We start from the raw sequence: 24,026 nt of genomic DNA on the forward strand, positions 1-24,026 counted from the left end.
AGGGAAACATGAAAAATCAGTATCTTTTAAATCCGGAAAATGAGGGTGTAAATGAGGTGCTGGAAATTGTATAGCCCTGCAGATGGTCACGAGAAACCTCGGAGAAGGTGGAGGCAGCTCTTATTTTCCGTGCATTAACTGATTAATTTGCTGTTTTCCTGTCTAGCCATCCACTGAAATGACTCAAGTCCACGACAGGGAATAAGCACCGTTTTTCGCCGGGGAACAGCAAAGATGCCGCGTGGCTTGCACACGGGAGCGATGGGCGTGCATCCGGGTATTGAGTGGTAGTCCTAACGCGGTACTAATTGTGAAAAGCTAATGAAAGGCATGTGGCCGTAGGAGAAAATAAAGAAAGGTAAGCGAAGATCAGAAAGTGCCCCATGAAACCTCAGCTTCCTACTTTGAAAGGAGAAAAGCCCAAAGGTGCGCCTCTGCTATCCCACTCCATTCAAGCGCCTCCATCTGCGTGTGGGGCCTCCCTGAGGTATGCGCCCTGCCACAGGGAAGGCGCGAGCAGCCCTGCGTGAATGAAAAATGGCAGAGTGCATGCCTGTACACAGCGGCACACCTGTGGAGTGCCCTGTGTACTTCACTTTGTTCTTTGCTCTGCCTCAGAAATGCCATTTGACGAATTCGGTTGCTTTTTTAAGATCAAACAAGGCCATTCATCCCATCTTCCCTCCCCCACCAAAGGAATGTAGTCTTCTCTTTGAATCCTCCAGTGGAACCTCGCAGAAGGTTTACAACCTTCCATGGCTCCCCACTGCCTGCTCAATTAGGTCAACACCTGGGCCTGGCATTCAGACCATTCTTCGGCGTGACCCGGCCTTCCCTTCCAAGCCTCCTCTCTCAAAGGTTCAAGGCCTCAGGCAAACCCCTCTTCCTAACAGAATGCTTGTATGTCTCCTGACACACTCATGCTGAGCCTTCCTGGAAGAAACACCAGGGGCCCATCACACTGAGTGAAACGTCACCCTGTCCTTCAGGTTTCGTCTCAACTACCGTTCCCTTGACCGGGCTTCCATATTCCCCCATGCCGGATGTAGTAAGCCTTTCCTCTTCCACTCTGAGCGTGGCTCATACAGCCCTCCCCACGGGTGGCCTACTGTCTCTCTTACACAGTTATCCAGATGCTCATCTGACCCTTCCTCCTTCACCCTCCCTCTTCTTCATCACAGACAGGCCCCTAACGGCACCAGCTCTTCTCCACATCACTTACGGGCCTATCACGGGGCTCTTACATGATGCCCACTTATAAGCTCTCCATATGCAATAAGTGATCAATAAATGCTTATTGAACTAAACTCAACAGGCAACTCAGTAGGCAACGAAGTTTCACGTCATCAAACCGGAGTTTCTAATCACGCAGAGCAGGTTAATGATTGTTTGCACCTTCTGCCTGTCCTCTGCTTACATTTCAAAATTCGTGGAGTGTTGCTGCCCGAAAAGCACAGTCTTCAGCCTCCTCGTGCTTGCATGCCAGAGACAAGAGGGTCATGCTAATCATAAGACGATGACGATGGCAATGACAAGGACAACTACTTCCTGAGAATTCACCATGTGCCAAGTAACGTACTTCACGTGCATTCTCTCCTTTAGTTATCCCAGCTGGAGTAGGCATGCTATCCTCATTTTTAGATGAGAAAATGGAGGCTTTGGTGAGACAAATAATCAAATTTTAAAATAAACTAAATTAAATAACGGCCCAAGTTCACATAGCCGGTAAATGGCAGCCAGGACACGGGCACAAAATGCTTGGCTCCTATAGTGTGAGCCACCTGACCACAGGCCACAATGTATCCAGGGTACGACATGGGGCAGAATGACAGGGCAGAAGCCCAGTAACATCCACAATTCAGATATACACACTGACATCAGCTTCTGTCACAGTGTCTTCAGCGCTGTCCAACAAGACTTTCTGCAATGATGGAAATGTTCTATATCCAAGCTTTCTAGTACAGTAGGGTTAGCCACACATGGCTACTGAATGTTTTTATTTTTTTTTTAAAGTGTATATATTTTGACAGAGAGAGAGAGAGTGAGGGAGGGGCAAAGAGAGAGAGGGAGAAAGAGAGAGAGAGAGAGAGAGAGAGAGAGAGAGAGAGAGAGAACCCCAAGCAGGCTCCACACTGCCAGCACAGAGCCTGATGTGAGGCTTAAAGTCACAAACCATGAGAGCTTGACCTGAGCCAAACTCAAGAATCGGTTGCTTAACCAACTGAGCCACCCAGGCACCCCTACTGAGTGTTTTTTAAATGTAGCTAATGCAACTGAGGAACTGAATTTTTAATTTTATTTAACTTTAAGTAACTTCAATTTGGATGTATATCGCCAGCCACACGTCACAATGTATGTAGCTACTATCCCAAGGAAGGGAAGTTTGGATCCAAGAATAACATATCCATATTCATCCGTTCACTGTGAGATTTAACGAGGTCTATGCTGTTCGGGTATCTGATTTGCTCAGAGCCCAGTGGAGACCGTCATATTCTGGAAAAGGTGAGATACACAACTCCTTCCAGCCTTCACAGATAGCACTGGGACCTGCCAAAGCATTCTAACATCTACAAACTCGTAAGTATCATGCTGGCAATCACCATAAAAAATTCTAAATAGCACCAAAGCCTGGTCTCTGCCCAAAGGCTAGGTGAGTAAGACCTTTTTAGGAGACAAAGGTGAAAAAAAAAAATTGTGGAAAATTCTCAACCCAATTGATTGTCTCCACTAGCACAAAAAGGCACGCTTTCTAAAATTCTAAGGTGTGAGCTTCACTTTCATCTCCCCAAGCGCACTGGGGAGCCTCTGAGATGTTAGAGATGTTGGTTCAAGCATGTTGACACCAAATCCTATGAAGAGCTTCTGCGCCAAGTAATATGCTAATCTCTTTGAATGCAGGTTGATTTGATGGGTAGAGTTAACAAGGCATGAAAAACAACAGATCTATCAGACGATACAGATGTTTTCTTGGCGGGAAGAAGAATAAGGACAGAGTTATTCATGAAACCATAGAGATCTCGCAGTATTTCCCTAACCTATAAGAATAAAGGTTAAGTATGCGGCAACCTAAGCTCATCTCAAGCCCTGACAGGGATAATGACTACAGCCTTACATATGCTAGTCTTTCAAAACTTGAACCCTTGTCACCAGACACACTACTTTCTCCCATGTGCCACAGCCAACTGGATGCCAAGTTCTGCTCGTTTGATTTCCAAAATATCTCTTGCTTTGCTTTGGTGTTCTTCTTGTCACTCATAATACCTAAATCACCTCCTGCCCAGAACACCATGATTCTCATCTGACCTCCTTTCACAAACGGTCTTACTGCTCTAATCCAGCGGTTCTCAAAGTGTGGGGTCTATAAATCCCCAGAGTCCACAGGTTCTTAGCCCTGAGATGTTTCATCTCATCTGCTGCCACTCCCCTCTGCCACTCCTGAGCGACAGTCAGATTCACCACAGACTCTTACACGATCACTCGTGCCACCCTGCCCCTGCTCTTTCCCTCCCTGTCTAGATCATTCCTTGTTCCCTACCTGTCTGCCTGCTGCAATCCTGCCCACCCTCTGAGACACAACTCGCCCACCATTAGTCTTTAAGCCTTTCCTAACCCCCGCCCCCCCGCCCCCAGCAGAGGTAACCTCTCCCCACATAAAATCCTGACTGCACTTTATTACTCTTGGCTTTGCATTCTGATTTTGCAAACTTCCTATTTACTCAACTATTCGGCCGCTTCCCTGAGAACAACCACCGTTTCTTATATAACTTTATTTCCTGGTAGTTAGTTACCCAGGCCAGTGCTTTGGGCAAAACAGTTGATAAAAAAATAAGTGATGAATGATCAGGGTTTCTAAAATCAGAGCCAGGATACTGCAGCAGGTATAGCTTTTCAAACATTTTAATTCCTCCCATTAAAACTCTTCTCATTTACCCCAAAGCTTCCAAACAGCAAACATACATTCTCCCGGGATTAAAACCTAGCCTCGTTCCTAATTTAACCCAAGACTGGGCATTTGACTCCATTGACTCATTCAATGAAATTTCACGAGTGCAGAATATACACCAGCTAACAGTAACAAGACAGAAAGGGTATCTGCCTACGGACCACAGAGCTGACGTCCCAGCTGACAATCCGTCAACAATGAACACGTTTAGATACTGAGAGGGCCCTGAAGAATGCACATAGAAGGTGATTTAGCAGGAAGTGGTTGATGGCTGGAGTGTATCATACAGGTGGTCAAGGAAAAGGGAGTCGTCTTTGAGGAGGTGATATCTGACTCAAGATTTCAATGTCAAGTCACAGAAAGATCTGGAGCACAGTACTGGAGGCACAGGAAACCCAAGGACGAAGGTTCTGGGATGGGAACAAACTTGATATGTTCAGAAAGTAGGAAGAATGCCATGGCCCTGGAGAGGTGGACACGGGGACTGGGGAGAGGGGTGTCAGGGGACAGAGAGGTGCCTTGAGGAGGCGGGAAGAAGTACCTTTTTCAGTGTTTGTTTATAAAATGCATCCCCACTTTATAAATGCATGGACTTTCCTCCCCGGGGGAATATACGTATGTAAAATCCTCTGAGATTTTCAAAGGAAACAATTAAACACCCAGAGAAGGTAGAAAATTAATTAAGAAAAAGGAAATCACACTTACCATAGGAAACAGCACATATTCTCTGAGGAAATCTTGAGAATCAAACTGATTGTAGTCTCCAAAATCAGCTGAGAAGAAAAGCGGGGGGAAGGGTAGTATTTATTACATGAAATTAAAGATGGAATAAAGCAAGGGTAAAATTATCGCCACATTTATTATTCCCACTTCGTCCTATTTCTTCACTATTCGATAAAAAAAAAAAAAAAAAAAAAAAAACGGTGCCGCGACATGTTTGATATTGTTACCACTTTTACTTAGCAATACTGTAAATATCAGCATGTAAGCCCTATTACACAATTTTCTAGGGGAAAAAAATGGGGAAATTTGAAAGCGATCCCTGAGCTATTTTAAAAATTTGAAACAAACCTATACTTATGTTTTTGTTAAATATGCACCAACACATTATCTTAAGAATATCTGCCAAGGGGGCTTTTTAACTCAAGGTTAATTGGGAGAACTGAAGAGCCAAACCCATCTGCAACTTTTCATATATTTGCAGCTGGAAATTCCCACCGTAAATCACCGTTGGCAAGCAACCCTGCACATTTTTACACCTCCTAAACAAGCTGACATGTTGCAAGATGCCAAAAATTCTGTTTTGTCCTGTTTTCATCTCACCACGGGATGTCTGAGCACATGCAAAAAGAAACTGTGTCTATATTATCAATGTATACATGCCTTGCATCTAATCCTACCTGCTCTCAAAAAAGATCAAACTGCATACAGACTTAATTTCATGCAAAAGATCTGGCATCAGGCAGAAATGGGTGCAGGTATCTTTGGGGTACAAGAGATACAGAATGCAAGAGTCCACACACAAGGCCAGTGTCCACACGTTGCTGAGAAGACAGAGACGCACCTAAGAAACTCAGCATTTAACTAATGAGCAATTAGGTGAGGCATTCAGGACGGCAACAATCACATGCTCGGCCTGTCTTCAAATTTACTCATCAGTTACTGTATTTCATCACAACGTATAACTAAGTGGATGTGTCTTCCTAAGGGCCCAACAAGGGTTCTTGGGAAAATTATTTTACAAATATGAGAGCTAGGGGAATGGCTGGCTTCAAGACCCCAGCGAACAGAGAGTTAGTTCACCAACTTCCTTTAGCCTGAAAGCTATCACACCAGGATCTTCCAGGATCCAGGAGGCCTGTGATAAAGCCAGGGATTGAAGAGTAAGAGGCCAAAACGAGTAATAAAGTGAAGAAAGGAGAAAACTTTTTAAAAAGAGAAAGATCCAATTTGCAGAGGAGGGACACAGTGGATCTTCTCTCTCTTCTTCCTACCAAAGGGGGTCTTCTTCATTTTGATGATCTTTCTTTCATGACCACTAACTGTTCTTTCGTATTGTTCTGGGCACCGTTCCTTTCCTTCCAGTCTTTAAGCGGAGAGATGGGATACAACATATTTTGTGTATTTTCATCCACAAGGTAACAATAGCTAACTACTGGAGTCGTACGTCCAACAAAAATTGCTAAACTGCTAATACTCCGGGATGAAAGAGATCAAAGGACGTCTGCCTCTTTAGACATTCTAGAACCCAAAAGGTTCAACTTCAGTTCAGAATTTGGGATGGGAAGTTCAGTTCACAGCTTCTACAACAACAGTCCTCACAGCAAGGGCTTGGCGGCTGGCATTCCGTCTGGACACGAAGTGATTTTAAAGAAAACAGTCTCTGAAAGGGAAACCTGTTTCTTTTAAAAAATTATATTTTATCTTCTTGTTTCCAATATGACTAAAGGCAATTAAGGCACCACTCAGTTAAGAGTAATGTATAAATATATGTAAGAGTCATGTAACATATTTTACATAAATATATGTAAAAATATATGTAACAACTTAGAAATGATAAAAACAATCGCTCCCATAAATCGAAGTAGGATAGATTGAAAGATGAAGGTACTTCACTATGTGTTGCTTTGCAATATCTATCTATCTATCTATCTATCTATCTATCTATCTATCTATCTATGTCATTATACATATACATACATATGTTCCTCTCTTTAAGTGTGTGAGTATAAATTAGACTGCAATATTTAAAGCTATCACACTTGAAACTGATGTGAAAGTCAAAGAGTCACGACATGAAGCCACAAAATATGACCACACTGGGCAGTGGAATCATTCTGAGAAAATGTTCCACAAACCCTGCATGTAGCTTTAATTAAAGTCAGGATGAAAGCTGCTATTTCTTCAAATAAAACTACAATTATACAAGCGTGAGCAATTTGCAAGCAGCCTTGCGAAGTCCACCAGCCTGCCACCAGAAATCACTATGTCTGCGTTTTTAACGTCTCTTGAAATGAAAAGTGAGAGTTACCGAGGGATCGTTTCAGTAAATGCACTTTTTTCCCCAGAGGCCAGCAACACGGCAAACAGAAAATGCGATCTCGCGGGCCGGCCGCCACGCTCCTTACCTTGCACGGCCAAGCCGGCCAGTCGGATCACCTGCTCCAACGCACACCGCAATCGCCCTTCAAGCACGTCCTTTTTGACTTGCAGGTAATACTGATACCTGTTTATGGGAACAGAGGAACAAATAACCTTAAAAACACATACTTGGAATATGTTCCCACAACATCGATGTCTTGCTGTATCAAACTCTGTGTGCACAGTGGGACGCACAGGTGATGCTGCTAAAGGTCAGCTGTATTAAAGATGGAAAGTGCCCTCTTCCCGTGTTTATCTTTCTTTGATGTGGCAGGTGCCACATCCCGTGCATTCTCAGTTTGAGAACATTCTCATCAAATCATTTCAGTGTAGGTCCGCAGGATGAAATACTGATGAGGACCCATTCCGCGTAACAGACATCAGGAATAAAAATGTTCTTCCACACCTGGCTGCCCACAGCAACACAGCTGCCCAGCCTACATTCAACAGTGGGGCATTCCTAAAAAAAGTTCTAGAAACATGTCACTTTTCCTATTTTTTAAACTCAAAAGTTTGGTAGAGCAGAACACAAAGAGGCCAAATAATTTGGCATTCTGCTAATGGATAGGATAGAGCTTCTGAGAGCAAAGCTAACCCTACAGGTCCGTGGCTCACAAAAATCCAACCCGAAGTACATTCTCAAGCCAGCACAGTGCAGGTGAACAGAACGTGCCCATGTACAACACCAAACTTCAAAGTAGACCACTGCTCTCAGAAACCAATAAATACAGTGTATTGTTTCCTTGCCAATAAAACTATATTCTTAGAATTACCTACACATTTAGATATCTCCTCACCCCAAACCTTTCTTCCTAGGACTCCACTTCCCTTGACCATACTCTTAAAACAGTCACCTCTATAACAGACTTTTCCTAGCACCAATTCTTGGCAAATATTAACAACCTTTCTGCTCTTGGTAACCATGACTTTCTACTTTTTCTAAACTTGGACATGTCAATGCAGGGAGTTCAAGAGTGATCCAAAGCTCAACTCTTTTAGAGAGAGGCAACAAACACTGAGAGCTAATTATTGCTATCTCTACCTTGCTATCATGGGTATCATTACATATCAATCCAATGCCTATTTGAGGGAAGGAATCAGGCTCCCTGTCTCCTCTAATAGAGTCTCTATTTCTTCTCTCCTCTTGGGTCTGCTGGTCAGGGTAGAGACGACCATGTCAGGCTCTGGTGGGGAAAACCTATACTCAAATCAGAAGGACCAACGCTGAGTTATTTAAGACTTCTTTTTTGTAAAACTTAGCATGTAATAGAAAAACACCCTGTTCTTCCTACACCCAGCCTAACTTTCACCTAAAATATTCATAATCATGGGGCGCCTGGGTGGCGCAGTCGGTTAAGCGTCGGACTTCAGCCAGGTCACGATCTCGCGGTCCGTGAGTTCGAGCCCCGCGTCAGGCTCTGGGCTGATGGCTCAGAGCCTGGAGCCTGTTTCCGATTCTGTGTCTCCCTCTCTCTCTGCCCCTCCCCCGTTCATGCTCTGTCTCTCTCTGTCCCAAAAATAAATAAACGTTGAAAAAAAAATATTCATAATCATTTTACAGGCTCCACTACTGAATCAAGAGTCTTACTTCCCGTCCACATCAAGAAATGTATACTGGGGCACCTGGGTGGCTCAGTCAGTTAAGTGTCCGACTTCGGCTCAGGTCATGATCTCACGGTTCATGAGTTCGAGCCCTGCATCGGGCTCTGTGCTGACAGCTTGGAGCCTGGATCCTGCTTCGGATTGGATTCTGTCTCCCCCTCTCTCTGCCCCTCCCCCACTGGCGCTCTGTCTCTCCCCCTCTCAAAAATAAATAAACATTAAAAAAATTTTTTAAATAGAAATGTATATAAGTGCCTGTGCTGATTCTCAGAGACAAGTCCCTGGTATGTGTAGAAAATCTATGTGCCCACTCCGTGCCCTGAGGTCAGTGGGCAGGGCTCTGTCTCACCTAGTTACTATATATATCCTTAGCTGGTTAGAAGCATCATGGATTCTAAATCCCAACAAATAGGAATACAGGTTACATATAAGAACACGTGGTTAAAAGTCTTTGGTAATGAAGTAGCAGTTTCTGACAGTGCGCAATCAGTAAGGAGGAAATACTAGGTAGGATATTTCTTAAAACCCTGTGAAAGTGAAGGCACTGCCTGGGGATGGAGGAAGGGGCAGAGTTTTGGACAATCGTGTTTGACGGAAATAAAAGGGAAGTCATAGCCTGTCTCTTCATTATTCACAGCAGAGAATCAGAGTAAATGAAAATATTTTGAAGCAATAATTGTGCATGAAGTTAAAGAAACACCAAGAGTAAATCTAAACATCACAGACTAAAGAAATCTGGATTGCTACCGTTAAAATATGCCACATGTTATCTTCTGGTTTTCTTCTTTCACCTGTTCACTCAAGTTCTGTCCCCAGGCTCAAGTGTATTCAAGCTCCACCTCTCCAAACGTTTCACCCGAGGTGAGTTAACACTACAGAAGTGTGGTCCCATGCGCTCGCATAATATAAGGGCCTGCTCCCTGCCCACTTTTCTCCCATTCCAAGGGGGAAAAGGTAGCAAGTTCTGCACATGGTACATGTTGAGGATCTGAGGTTCCATGGTTTTATTCGGCAAACCAAGAGCTCCAACAGAAATGGTTTACGTTAGTGCCTTTGCCTCAAGGCACATGCACTCTGCCAATGACGGGCAAAGCTCAGGTTCTATAGCCTCACTTGAAGAGCAGATTTGTGTCTAAAAATGCAATCTGATGCACACTATTAGTTCATCTCCTGGGGGAAAGCTCAGTAGAACTTGAACTAGGAGGGAAAACATGGGCTGTGGAAGCTTACTTCCCATTCCATGTAACCCAGCACATTTCCTGTTTGTGTTCCCTTCCCTCAAGGCTCTTCCTTAGTATCGTCTGCCATGTTCTTTCCTTGTGCCCTAGCCTGACTCTTGGTTTTCCTCTGGCACCTGCCTTGTGTCTCAAGGAAACAGTAAAAGTTCCACTCATTTGTATGAGGTAACTTTCACTTCCAGAGACTAAGAACTGTATATGCTAACTAACTTGGATGTAAATTAAAAAAATAAATAAAATGGTAAAAAAATAAAAATAAAGATAGTAAAATAAAAAAAAATGAGTGATCAAGTCACAAATAGACATGGTGGAAACTCAAATGCGTGTTACTAAGTGAAAGAAGGCAATCAAAGAAAACTACATACTCTATGATGCCAACTACATGACATTCTGAAGCAAAACTATGGACACAATAAAAAGATCAGCAGTTGCCAAGGGTTGTTGGGAGAGGGGAAAAATGAACAGAAAGAGCTCAGAGGATTTTTAGGAAATATTTTTAGTGAAATTTTTAGTGAAAAGATGATATAATAATATATATCCTTTTACTGATACATATCCTTATAATGATATCTATTGTTATATTTGTCTAGACCTATATAATGTACAACACCAAAAATAAACTCGAAGGCAAAAATAAAAAAAAAAAAAGAGAGAGAGAGAGAGAGAGAGAGAGAGACTAAGAATTGCCCATGAGTCTTTCATGGAAGATCTTTTAGGCTTATAACCGGGCCAGTTCTTAGATAACTGAACACCTCCTTGTGGAAACCTAGGAAAGCAAGAGGGTCCTAAGTCATCAAAGGATCTTTTAGGTGTCAATAGTTCATTGTGAAAGGAGATAGACCTTTGAAGAGGAGCCATTTAGACTCTGAAGATCACACTTTCAAAAGTGGGGGAATCAGAAGAAAAGAACTATGAGGAAATGTTACTTCATCTTACTGCCAGAGGATCCTGCTGCGGCTTTCTTCAGAAAAGTTAAAGGACATTGGAACCAAGTAAACCAAACAACCAAACAACAACAACAACACAAAACCCAGAATTTCGGGATAGGAAGGAATCTTAAGTTTACTGAAGAAAAGTACAATGGGAATGGGATTCGAAAGAAAGAAAGAAAGAAAGAAAGAAAGAAAGAAAGAAAGAAAGAGAAAGAAAGAAAGAGAAAGAAAGAAGAAAGAAAGAAGGAAAGAAAGAAAGAAAAAGAAAGAAAAAAAGAAAGAAAGAAAGAAAAAGAAAGAAAAAAAGAAAGAAAGAAAGAAAGAAAGGAAGAAAGAAAGAAAGAAAGGAAGGAAGAAAGAAAGAAAGAAAGAAAGAAAGAAAGAAAGAAAGAAAGAAAGAAAAAGGAAAAGAAAAAGAAAGGCCAACTAACCAACCATCCAACCAAAACCAAACCAGAACATACAATTTCAAGGCAGGAAAAGTGGTAAAGTTCACCCCCTTCTCCTAATCCTACAACGCTGAATCTCTTCTATTAGCATCCACTCCCTGCCATCTTGAGTGGTTCTGACTCATTTTCTGCTCTACAAGCCCAGGAGAAATGTGGATATTCACACTTATTAAGCACTTCCTGTGCACAGAAGTTGGTTAGGAGCCGAGGGACATCCTGGAGAGGTTGATGACTGTCAACAGGGGCGCGCTTCCTGTCTTGGACCACTGATGCCATGGTTCTCTCTCTAGCGCACTACTAAGGGCTCAGCTTTTAAGAACCAAAGAGTGAAGCATTTTAAAAGGTGTTACCCTAGCATTATCTGCCATAGCTAGAGCCTTTGATCATGCAGGGCCCTTTAGGAATGTAACTTGCAGAAGTCAGCGAAATAATCGTAGTTTTCTCATCCTGCCGATTCCAACTTTCACCTACAGTTATCACTTCTATAACATGTGAGGAAGTTCTAGTACAGATCCATTCCATTCCAGGCAACAGTGTGTTCCAATTCACTAGCAAGGAACAGCAGCATTGTTCCTGGTCATTCAGGTTGGACGCAGGCTGAAGAACGAGGGGCTGAAGAGGCACAGCTCTTTCCTGGAAGCCATCCAGACTATGCGAGAATCTGAACAGAGTTAATGATACGCTGTTACTACCACACGAGACTGTGGATGTGACAATGTGAGACTGCAGAAACGAGAATGAAATGTGAACCACTTTGGAAACTGTTTGTTTGGTACATTTTTGCTCAAAAGGCACTTTTGTAAAGTATGATAATTCCATCCTGTATGAAGACTAAATTAGAGAATACGAGCTGAAATTCTATTTCTAGAATGTTTGGTTTTTGCTTATTTTTGATTAGAGATTCAATTCTAACGGCAGTAAAATGTAACAGTGAATTCTATTTTGGAAACATGCAATTTCACGGAAGTATACTCCACCCTGTCATAGCTTTGGGTGGAGGGGAAAAAAAAAATACACCAATCCTCATGCCAGGAAAGTATTTGCCAACTTTCCAAAGGGATCCTCTTTGAAACCCCGAGCTCACAAGGAAAACTTTTTAATATTTTTCATATTCAAAGACCTGGAAATAGCCCACCTGACTGCTGGGGTCCGATGAGTGGTTTTAGATTAGGATTCCGCTCTCCCTCTAAGAAGTGGTGAACAAAACTACGCTTGTTGAAAAAAATAAAAATAAATTAAAAAAATAAAAAAATTTATAAAAACAAAACAAATTAAAAAAAAACTCTGCTTGTCGAATAAAGGTAACATTTCTATTTTCAAAGTTTTTTGTTTTGTTTTGTTTTGAATCCACAAAGATCAAAATTCCGATTTCTCTACGTGAAACAGAAAAGCTTCCTGATAGTCAGTGCTATTAAATATTACAACTCAAAACTGACAAATAATATGAACCAGTCTTTAGATGTCTCATCTGTCTGGAATAGTTCCATCCAATCTCAAGAAAACAAGTGACTTTTCCAAGTTCCTTCCTCCCCCTAAGCTTCTGAAAAGAAATTTTTTTTTTTAAATACCATACTGGGTCCCATCAATAGAGCATTCAGTTCTTCTGACCGTCGTATCAAAGAACTCTTTGAAAATTACACCCCATAATATCATCCTCAACATTTACAGATGTGCCGCTACGATCTTCAATCTCTCTTTTTAATTCATGTGAGGGGAATTTAAGTCCTTATGCAGCTCTGCTCTATTTGCTGGTCTGTCGCTGCTTCTCTGATGGAGAAATTCCATGTGGTGTTCTGAAAAGTATGGACTGTACTACCGCAGAACCACAAATAAGGCGAGAGGAACGCAGAGGCCGAGTACGTGTTGCTTTGAAAATATTTCTCCCACCCCTCCCACAAGAGAAATGTTCATTCCAAACCCAGTTCAGCAGAAGTGCCTCCAACAGAGAACAGCTATGAAAGTATAAAAGCCTTAAGAGCTGGTCTGGGTCATGCCTCTACTCAAAGACTTCACATTGTCAGCACGAATCACAGGATGGTAGGGACAGGAGTGGGGGAGGCCACTTCTATTGCTCCAAATGGTTGCTCTCCATGAAGCCTCCCCGCTGAGAGGGTCATACCCACTCACCTCCCTCATCGACTGTGCTACAGCTTTGGCGTCAATGGGATGGGGGTGGAAGTGACAGGTGCCACTCCTGAGCCGAAGCCTTCTGAGCCATTTCTGTTTCCCTTTGCCCTGAGTCCCAGGGAAAGAAGGCAGTGGACACAGTGGTCATGTAAGGTGGGCAGGAAAAAGCCTTTGTTTCTGAAGGCCACAGAGATCCGCGGGGCATACATCGTCAGAGCATGATTTAGCCCACGTTGTTTGATAAGGGAAGGATTTCCAAGACCCAAGTCCTACCCTTTTGTTTTTAGAGAAGAAAACCGTGTGGAGGAAGAAGAAATGACTTGTCCACGGTAACACTGCTCTTGAAGGCAGGGCCAGACAGACCGGAGCTCAGAGCTCTCCTCCGGCACTCGAGGGTGGATTCTGATTCCCAGCCACTGCGGCCAAGTCATCAGTTCCACTGAAGTCTAAAAGTAAAAACGAAAATAAAAATGCCACCGCCTGGTGCTTTTTGTGATCCCAGTGCCTCTAAGGAAAGGCTTCGATAACCAAGCAACCTTCCTCCCCATTAGATTGTGCCACAGCACGTGAGACAGACACTGGCAAGAGGAGCTTTTCTGTAAAAATGTATTATAGTCGTAAGTGGACCCACGGATTATTCGGATCTGTTGTGTTGGGTTTTCTTCCCAGTAGCAGCCTCTGGGAAATTTCACTTTCCTGCCCCGGAGGTAGACAGAGGGCAAGAAGACGGAGCTATGCATTTAATCACTTGTGAACAACATTATAAGACAGAAAGGGGACAAAGTGAAATCTAGAGAGCTGGGTCTCTGATTGTACGTTCCCAGAAGGAGAGGCTCTACCCAGAAATGGGTACAAACGGCCCTTAGATGTATGTATTTCCAAATGCAGATTTAAAAAAAAAGTTTTTTAATTTATTTTGAGAGAAAGAGGGAGTGCGTGTGTGCATGTGAGCTGGGGAGGGGCAGAGAGAGAGAGAAAGAGAGAGAGAGAGAGAGAGGGAAGTTCAAGCAGACTCCATGAGAGGGAGGGAGGGAGGGAGGGAGAGAGAGAGAGAGAGAGAGAGAGAGAAGTTCAAGCAGGCTCCATGAGAGAGGGAGGGAGGGAGGGAGGGAGGGAAAGAGAGAGAGAGAGAGAGAGAGAGAGAGAGAAGCTCAGGCAGGCTCCACGCTGTCAAAAGAGCGTGACAGGGGCTCGAACTCACCAGCAGCAAGATCATGACCTGAGCCAAAATCAAGAGTCAGACGCTTAACTGACTGAGCCACCCAGGCGCCCCCCAAATGCAGAGTTTAAAAAAAAAAAGCAGACCGCAGTTCATCCTTAGTAAAGACATCCGCAGTCTTTACTGGGTGTGATTCAGCTGAATCAAGGTACTTCTATATTATGGATCATGAAAAAGGCTATCTAGACTTCATTCTGTTACCACCTTACTTAGTAACACCTGATGAGTTGTATGATCGGCACCTATCACCCATGCATTACTCTTTTTACCCCCACTGCCCGAGGAGATCTGAGAGAGAAAGAAAATGCTTTCTCATAGTTAAAAATAGGTTACTGAAAGCATCCTGTAAGCTGTAACTATCGACCTGCATTACCACTGTTATTATCAGACAGCCCCTGTCTGCCTCTCCCTTCCCTACAGTTCAAGGTCAGTCAAACCAGCTTATCTCTTGTGCATGGTCAGTAGGGCTGTGACAACTTAAAGAGAGAAGGGCATTTCAATACCATCCCTACATTCCTCAGTCTGTGAAGGCTTTCCATCAACTGCTGGGGTTGGAGGGGCGAGCGAGAGAAAGACGGGTTGTCATTGTGATCACGAGGGAAAGTGTAATGACTTGAATTGCCCTTTCCTCACTAGAAAACTTCCTTCACAGTCAGCCACATCAGAAGAATCTTGCCAGAATGTACTGGAAACCAGCTCTCCCAGGGCAGAGCAGTATGTACCAAAACACTAGCATTGCTTTCTGGTTGACACTGGGCAAGCAAGAAATAAATGTCCAAGTTTCTCCACTATGAAGGACAGGGGACTGAGGACAAGCTGTCCTAGAATTCTGGGGTACAGAACAGCAAGTGAACATCATTTTAACCCTGAGATTGACCGAGATACCAACAGGAGGGAAAAGCACATTCCATCCATTCCAAAGGGTGTTCCCAGCTATAAATCCGGATAATGGACAGGGTGGCTCACCCTGTTCTCCGTCTGCCGGGACCAGATAAACAGTAAGTACACAGGCACACAACCAGATAAACCTGACTGCCTCCTCCGTCCCCCTATCCTCAAAACCCCTGAGAAGATTTCAGTTTATGATTGTTCAAGTATAATAATGCGTTTGCTGCCTGACAAATGCACTATCTCAAAGCTTTTATACTTAATGAACGTTCGAGTTGACGGTCAATTAAAACTCTGCATTGTCAGGCAGACTACAAAGGCAAAACTTCTGCAACTGTGCAAAATTGAAATAACCCAACGGGGGAGGTTTTGGGGGGGGGGGAGGCTAAAACTATAACTCAACAAAGATAACCTTAAAAGGGAAAGTTTGTCTCCTAGCCTTTTCACACCACAAGCCACTACATGCGCGTGCGTGAAAATACAAACACGTGCCTGTACTCAAACACACACGGACAAGACGGTCCCGGCAAAACTTCAATTCCACAAGTTTTCAGCGTTCGTCGATCAATACCCTATTCTGCCAGAGACACCTTACTTCTTACGGAGACTCCTTAGGTTTCAGTGAGTCAAAGGATTGCAATTCTTTCCTAAAAAGGATAATGTTTGTTTAAATGCACACAAACACACACAAGCCTCACTTAGCTACTAGTGAAGAAAGGCCAATGATAGCAAGGTGTTGCAAAAGCGAAAAGCATGCCACAACCTGATCCTTGCTTTCTGCTCTTGAACTCCTGCATTAATTATAACAAATTACAGGGAATCCAAGGGCAGTTTATAAGTACAATAAACTCCCTAATAATAGCCTATAATTTAATCAAGGGTTCTCTTTAAAAAAGAAAAACTCTTTCACTACAATACATCAGAGAGGGAGAGAGAACACCCCAACACCACTTTTTCTGCCACCTTCGATGCTCTTGGGTACAGATTCCTTTGTGGCATTCACATCGAGAGTACTTAAAAGAGCCAGATAGGCTTCACTGCTAGGGGCCGTGATGCCCTGAACTAGAAAAACATAAAAAGAGCTGGGAATACCTAGCCTTGAAAGCAAATACAGTCCTAAAAGCGTGTGACGTTAATGTAAAATCTGAGTCTGTTTGGCTCTGTCTTAAAAATCTCCAGGGGCGCCTGGGTGGCGCAGTCGGTTAAGCGTCCGACTTCAGCCAGGTCACGATCTCGCGGTCCGTGAGTTCGAGCCCCGCGTCGGGCTCTGGGCTGATGGCTCAGAGCCTGGAGCCTGTTTCTGATTCTGTGTCTCCCTCTCTCTCTGCCCCTCCCCCATTCATGCTCTGTCTCTCTCTGTCCCAAAAATAAATAAACATTGAAAAAAAAAATTAAAAAAAAAAAATCTCCAATGACTCGGAGGACAGTTTGGAAGTTCCTCAAAAAGTTCATTATGGAGTGACCATACGACCCAGCAATTCTGCTCCTAGGTATCTCCCCGCGGGAACTGAGAACACAGGCTCACACAGAACAGAAACATGTGCACAAACAGCCATATTATCCATAATGGCCCCAATTTTAGGAAGGGGTAAACAAAATGCAGCCTGTCCATACAATGGAATATGACTTAGTCACAAAAAGGAACGAGGTACTGATACTTGCTACCAGTTGAATCGTGAAAATGTTACGCTAAGTGAAAGACGACAGACACTAGAGGCCACATATTGTACAATTCCATTTCTATGAAATGTCCTAAGGGGCAAATCCATGGATAGGAAGTAGCTTAGTGGTTGTGTGAGGCTAAGAGAACAGGGGAGGGGGAAAGGAAATGTCCTGAAATCAGATAGTGCCAATGACTGTGTAACGTTGGGAATACACCAAGAACCACTGAATGGTAGACTTTAAAATAGTTAAAATACCAAATGTTATGGTATGTGAATTTTATCTCAACAAAACACCCAATGACCTTAATCGGGAAAATGCTCACACTCCTGATACAGCTCACGAAGCTCCTCATGATCCACTCAGAACTCTTTTCTTTCTGACCTCATGTCTCACTACGCACCACATCCCCGAGCTGTGATCAGTTTACCGTGCTTCCCAAAACCTACCACACTCCCTTCCTCCTGCTCACTGTTTCTATTGTCTGAACGCCCTTGCCCGTCCTCCTCCATTTGGACAATCACTTACTCACCCTTCAAACCTCAGTTGAAATTCATCTCCTTTCATAAAGCTTCCCAAACCTCAACCGGTTAATGGCTCCTCCCCCCAGCCCTCCCAGTACCTCACCCACGTCTCTCCTGCAATGTCATCTACACCTCCCCCATTCCACCGCAACGCCCTCACAGACTCGAGACTGGGTCTTATCATTTGATGTCAGTACCTGGCACTAAGTAGACACTCAGTAAACATTTCTGAGTGGATGAAATACTGACAGAGGGAGGGAGCGAGGGAGACTAATCACCTCATAGTAAGATTACTAGATGTTATTTCTAAGGTACGCAAGAGGCCCCTAAAAGCTTCAAAAATATAACTCACCACACACTAAGCAGGAAGCCTTAAAAAACTTTTTGCTTTTCAGCAAAGGGGAAAAAAATATTCCTTCAAAGACCTAAAAGAGCCAATACAGTATTGAAAGAGAGCAAAGGTGACACTACCTGATTTCAAGAGATTATGAAGGCAAAGACAAAACGGTGTAGTATTGGTGAAAGAATAAACAAATAGATCAACAGAACAGAACAGACAGTCCAGATATAAACCTTCATAAACAGAGTCAGCTGATCTTTGACAAAGGGGAAAAGGCAATACAATGGAACAAAGATACTCTCTCCATGAAATGGTGTTGGAATAACTGTGAATCCACATACCACCCCCCCGCCCCAAAAAGAGAGAGAGAGAGAGAGAGAATCTAGAAGCAGACCTTATCCTTCACAAAAACAACTCAGAATGAATGACAGACCTAAATACAAAATGTAAAGCCATAAGAATCCTAGAAGACAACAGGAGAAAATCTAGTTGATCTTGGATATGGCAATGACAGTTTAGATTCAACATCAAAGACACAATCCATGAAAGAATTACTGACTTTGTTAAAATTTAAAACTCTGTTCTGCAAAAGGCAACACAAGAGAATGAGAAGACAAGCCACAATTGGGAGAAAATATTTACAAAAGCCACATCTGATAAAGGATTCATCCAAAACATACAAAGAACTCTTAAAACTCAACAAAAAGAACCCAATTTAAAAGTGGGTCAGAGGGGCACCTGGGTGGCTCGGTCGGTTAAGCGTCTGACTTTGGCTCAGGTCATGATCTCACGGTCCGTGAGTTCGAGCCCCACGTCGGGCTCTGTGCTGACCGCTCAGAGCCTGGAGCCTGTTTCAGATTCTGTGTCTCCCTCTCTCTCTGCCCCTCCCCTGTTCATGCTCTGTCTCTGTCTGTCTCAAAAATAAATAAACGTTAAAAAAAAATAAAAAAAAAAAAAAGTGGGTCAGAGATCTTTTTTTTTTAAGTTTATTTATTTTGAGAGAGCATGCATGTGTGCACCTGTGAGTGGAAGAGGGGCAAAGAGAGGGAGAGAGAGAATCCCAAGCAGGCTCTGTGCCGTGCTGTCAGCACAGAGCCCGACGTGGGGCTCAAACTCATGAACTGTGAGATCATGGCCTGAGCCAAAATCAAGAGTTGGATGCTTAACCAACTGAGCTACCCGGGCACCCCCAAAATAGACAAGGATCTTAACAGATACTTCACTATGGAAATGTATAGATAGCAAAGAAATACATGGCAAGATGTTCTGCCTCATGACATCAGGAAATTCAAATGAAAACAACAATGAGATACTAACTACTACATACCTCTTAGAATGGCCAAAGTCCAGAACACTGACAACCAAATGTTGGCAAGGATATGGAGCAACAGGATTTCTCACTCACTGAGATCCTGCCGAGAATGCAAAATGGTGGTTTCTTAAACTAAACACACTCTTACCATATGATCTAGCAATCATGCTCCCTTACTCAAGGGAGTTAAAAACTTATATCCATACACAAACCCACGCATAGATGTTTACAGCAGCTTTATTCATAATTTCCCAGACATGGAAACAATCAATACGTCTTTCAGTAGGTGACTAGACAAATAAACCGTGTACGTCCAGACAACAGAATATTATTCGGCACCAAAGAGAAATGAGCTGTCAAGACATGAAAAGATGTGGAAACTTAAATGCATGTTACCAAGCGGAAGAAGCTAATCTGAAAAGGCTACGCATTGTATGATTCCAACTATAGGAAAAGGCAAACCCATGGAGACAGTAAAGAGATCAGTGGTTGCAGAAGGGAGGATGAACAGGCAGAGGACATGGGCCCTTAGGGCAGTTAAAATACTGTGTATGATACTATAAGAATGGATACATGTCATTATACATTTGTCCACATCCACAGAATGTACAGCACTAAGAGAGAACCCTTAGGTAAACTATGGACTCTGGGTAAGGATGATGTGTCAATATAAGTCATTCTTGGTAAGAATTCTGATGAGTGATAATACTGATAATGGCAGAGACTATGCATGTTATGAGGGCAAGGGGTATGTAGGAAATCTCTCTACCTTTCCCCTGATTTTGTTGTAAATCTAAACCTGCTCTAAAAAAATAGAAGCTTACAAAAAAGAAAAAAGAAAAAAGAAAAAAGTATTCCTTCAGTATGGACCATTTGTTTACCAGTTGATGATTTAAACTATTTTCTGAGCGACTGAGCAGCAATGAAGGAAGCCAGGGCTGAATCACAGTCAAGGACTACAGACTACGTGAAATAAACCCTCAAGGTGGGCATTAGAAGTACAGATCAAGGAGGAATAGGGGTCCATGCAGATTAGCATGACTCAAACCACTCCTCTACACTGACGCTGTAAAATATGGAGCCTTGTCCCTCTGATACTAGGAATAAATATGTCTTGACTCATCAGCTCAAACTACACACCTGCCTGCCCCCAACATCATATATTCATAATATTACCTAGGACTCCGCTGTGGGAAAAGGGAGCTTAAGTTATTACATCGGTAAGCTGGGTGAGTCAACTCCCCAAAAATCTGTCTTCCTGGTAAAGAGCCAGGTTTGTGGCTAAGAAGTTTGCATAAATCCTTAAAAATTTGGTGAGCTAGCAGATGGAAGAGTAGGGCTGTTGTTCGCTCTATGCTTGGTCTGAAGGAAAAAAAGAAATGAAAATCAATGACTCTGAGGCGAGAGGATCATCTCTGTGGATGGCCATGAATGCTTTCTTAGAGTCTCTAATTAACGGTAGCTCCTACATTCTCACAAGCGAACTGCTGAAAGAAGCGAATTCTTCTGTCAATGAAGTAACGTCCCAGAAATGAGTAGGAAATACTACGGGCTTAATAAATGCTTGATGAATGAATGATGGAATCAAAACAATTAATTATATATCCCTAGAGACTATGATAGAAACAAAGGTTCCCAGCCTATATTAAGTCTCATGACTAGACACAAAGGGTATCTGGTCATTACCCATGACCAGGAAGTTCAGTATGGATGGAGATGAATGGGGAGAAGACTGGATACTAGCATTCTGTCTTCTTCAACCCAGTTTCCTACCATCAAAGCAGGACAGTGCAAAGAGGAGGCCTTCTTCTGCTCTTACACATAGAATGCGTGCCAGCCTATACAACTCTCACATACCTGGTAGACTCAAGAAACAACCTAAGATTCTATATTGGTCAAAGCCAAGTGACAAGCCAGGGAACACCTCCCAACTGTGGGGACCCTCCAGTCTAAGATAAGTGTTGGAAGGGAAAGATCTGTCATTGATTGTGATTTGTTTCTGTTCATGGTGATGGGCTGAGAATCCTGACTGCCTTTATTTTTGTCTACAGCGGGATCGAGACTAGACTCTGACGCCTCAGTACTCCGAATGAACATCACTTTCTACATCCTTCCCTTCAGCATCTCTGTCATCAAAACCATGACCCCACCCAGGTTTTTGCCCCGAGAACTGGCCAAATCTGATTTTACAGTCTGGCTGCTGTTTTTACTTATTGACCAATCTAAATTTTAAATATTTCTAATCACTGGGTTTTTAGGTTTAGTGCTTAAACTCTGCGGGTGCCCACTCCCCCGGGGCCTGTCTAGTCACTTAATGCACACGTTCTCATATTTACAGCTTAAAAAACATATGAAAACTAAAAGAGTGACCCACGTTAAAAGTATATTTAAAAACACGGACAGAGCGCACACGCATGCGTGCACACACACACACACACATACACAGGCTATATGGAAAATTCATCAGAAATAGCAAAAGAGCTGATATTTCTGCCTAGAAGTCAGAACTACAGGAGATCCCTTGAGATCCAATTGGATGACCTTTATTTCCATAGCATGGACCTACTGTAAGGCAAGTGCCGGGCCCAGCCCACTTTGAACCTGCCAATAAGGTCCATGTTCAACCTCTCCCCAATCACAGCACCTCAATATCACAGCTTTTATATATTTCTAATGATGATAGGCTCACCCATCTCCACTGAGCCCATAACTACCTTGAGGGCACAACCACCCCTCTTTGTTCAATAATTCACAGATCCAGTAGATGATCCTCGACTTGGTAACCATGCAAAAAGCATTATGATCATTTACTGACTCAGAGAAACCCAGTGAGTAAAAAGAATGCTTCTTTGGAAGCCAGCCACTCAAATAGTTGGCATAAAACAATATTGGACTCAGCAGCAAAATAAAATCCCCAAATCACCTAAACCCAGGTATTGCGTAATATAAAGCTTTTTCTCAGCCACTGAGTCAGAATATTTCATTCCATCCTCTTTGTTCCCACTGCATTTTGTAACTCTAACATGGTACTGATGGGGCAATTTGCTTAATTATGTAGATCCAACTTTGTTTCCTTGGCTATTTTAAAAACTTGGTTTGTTCATCTCTGTATTCTCCCTCAACATCTAGCATACTGAGGTCTTCACTGCACATTCATATTAGAGCAAGACACCATGACATCCATATGTGACGTGGCCTTCCTTAAAAGCCAGTTAAGTACAGACTGCTCCTAGCTTCCTACATCGTTCCTAGCTTAGGCTCTGAAAGAAATAATAATAATACACCACATGTCTATCAAAAAGCTTTGGAGACTTGAACTCACCACAACTGAAATTTTTTAAAAAAATTTTTTAGTGTTTATTCATTTTTGAGAGACAGAGAGAGACAGAGCATGAGCAGGGGAGGAGCAGAGAGAGAGGGAGACACAGAATCTGAAGCAGGCTCCAGGCTCTGAGCTGTCAGCACAGAGCCCGACACGGGGCTCGAACCCACGAACAAGGAGATCATGACCTGAGGCTGGAGGCAGAAGCTCGACCGACTGAGGCACCCAGGCACCCCACCACAACTAAAATTTTAATCAATTTTTGTAGATGTTAAGAAATCAGAAGACTCGAATAATCCTGAGTTGTAACAGGGCCTTACATCCACAGCGTTGTTTTCCAAGTGTTTTCATGTGTAATATTTCATGCCATCTCACATTCTCAAGGACTCTCTAAGATGGTCATGACATTTCGCATTTACCCACGAGGAAATGCAAACCCAGAGAGGCAACGTGACTTGCCAAGGCTTCTGATTTTACAGTCAAGTGCTTTTTCATTATAACATTGTGCCTGTGTGGTCAAATGGCACAGTCTGTCATTTCTATAGGTATGGAGCATGAATCTGAAAGGGAAAAACTGGAAGGACCAAAAAACAAAACAAAACAAAACAACTACAGAAAGTTATAAACACATTACACCATGAATCTGGGGACCATTTACTGAATTTTAACTGCTGGAAATGAATACTTTTCTTCTGCAGAATCTTAAAAAGCTGCTGAGGATATCAAGTGTGGCAACAACTGCCAAAGATAAAATACCAAACCAGCAAACATCTCACTGCCCAAGAATCTAGTATCTTCCCATGCTGTGATTTCTGCCAAAATTGTGCTTGACATTTTCAGGCATGGAAATGTCTGTCTACAATTCTTCCTTTCAACCCCTGTCTAGGGCTCTAGGATTAAAGGACTAGATACTCCTTTTGTTGGATGCAATTTGAAAATAATTTTGGATGCCCTTTCTTCTTTTAGAGTGTGGTTTTCTAACTGCCCCAGTCTCTAAAAGCAATCTTTTTACATCCCCCAACATACAATAAACTTAAAGGTAGAAAATGCAATTTCCTAGAAAAGGAAATGATGATCTAAAGAGACAAAAGGCTACACACAGGTGGAAAGAAGCCCTTTGTTTAGGTATGGGGACAAAGAAGGGGGACTGTCAAGCAGAGAACTATAATTGCCACCTCAGAGAAAGTTTTTCATTTCTTTCATTTCACGGAGAAGGCTGCTCTAAACACAATCCTCCTTTTCATTAGAAGTTGAAAATTTTGGGGGCGCCGGGGTGGCTCAGTCAGTTAGGTGTCCGACTTCAGCTCAGGTCATGATCTCATGGCTT

General features: G+C 42.9%; 1 protein-coding gene across 3 annotated transcripts in view; it reads right to left on the minus strand.

Moving 5' to 3' along the window:
- Nucleotides 1–24,026, minus strand: part of PTPN14 (protein tyrosine phosphatase non-receptor type 14) — a 180,900-nt gene that overhangs the window by 49,761 nt on the left and 107,113 nt on the right. For all 3 annotated transcript variants that reach the window (XM_045452537.1, XM_045452538.1, XM_045452539.1), the window contains exons 4-5: nt 7,072–7,169; nt 4,649–4,716 (exon numbers count right to left, since the gene is read on the minus strand). In XM_045452537.1, the coding sequence (XP_045308493.1) occupies nt 4,649–4,716; nt 7,072–7,169 (166 nt within the window). The remainder of the gene's footprint in view (nt 1–4,648; nt 4,717–7,071; nt 7,170–24,026) is intronic.

The sequence above is a fragment of the Leopardus geoffroyi genome, chromosome C3, assembly GCF_018350155.1.
Source record: "Leopardus geoffroyi isolate Oge1 chromosome C3, O.geoffroyi_Oge1_pat1.0, whole genome shotgun sequence".
NCBI classification, from domain to species: domain Eukaryota; kingdom Metazoa; phylum Chordata; class Mammalia; order Carnivora; family Felidae; genus Leopardus; species Leopardus geoffroyi.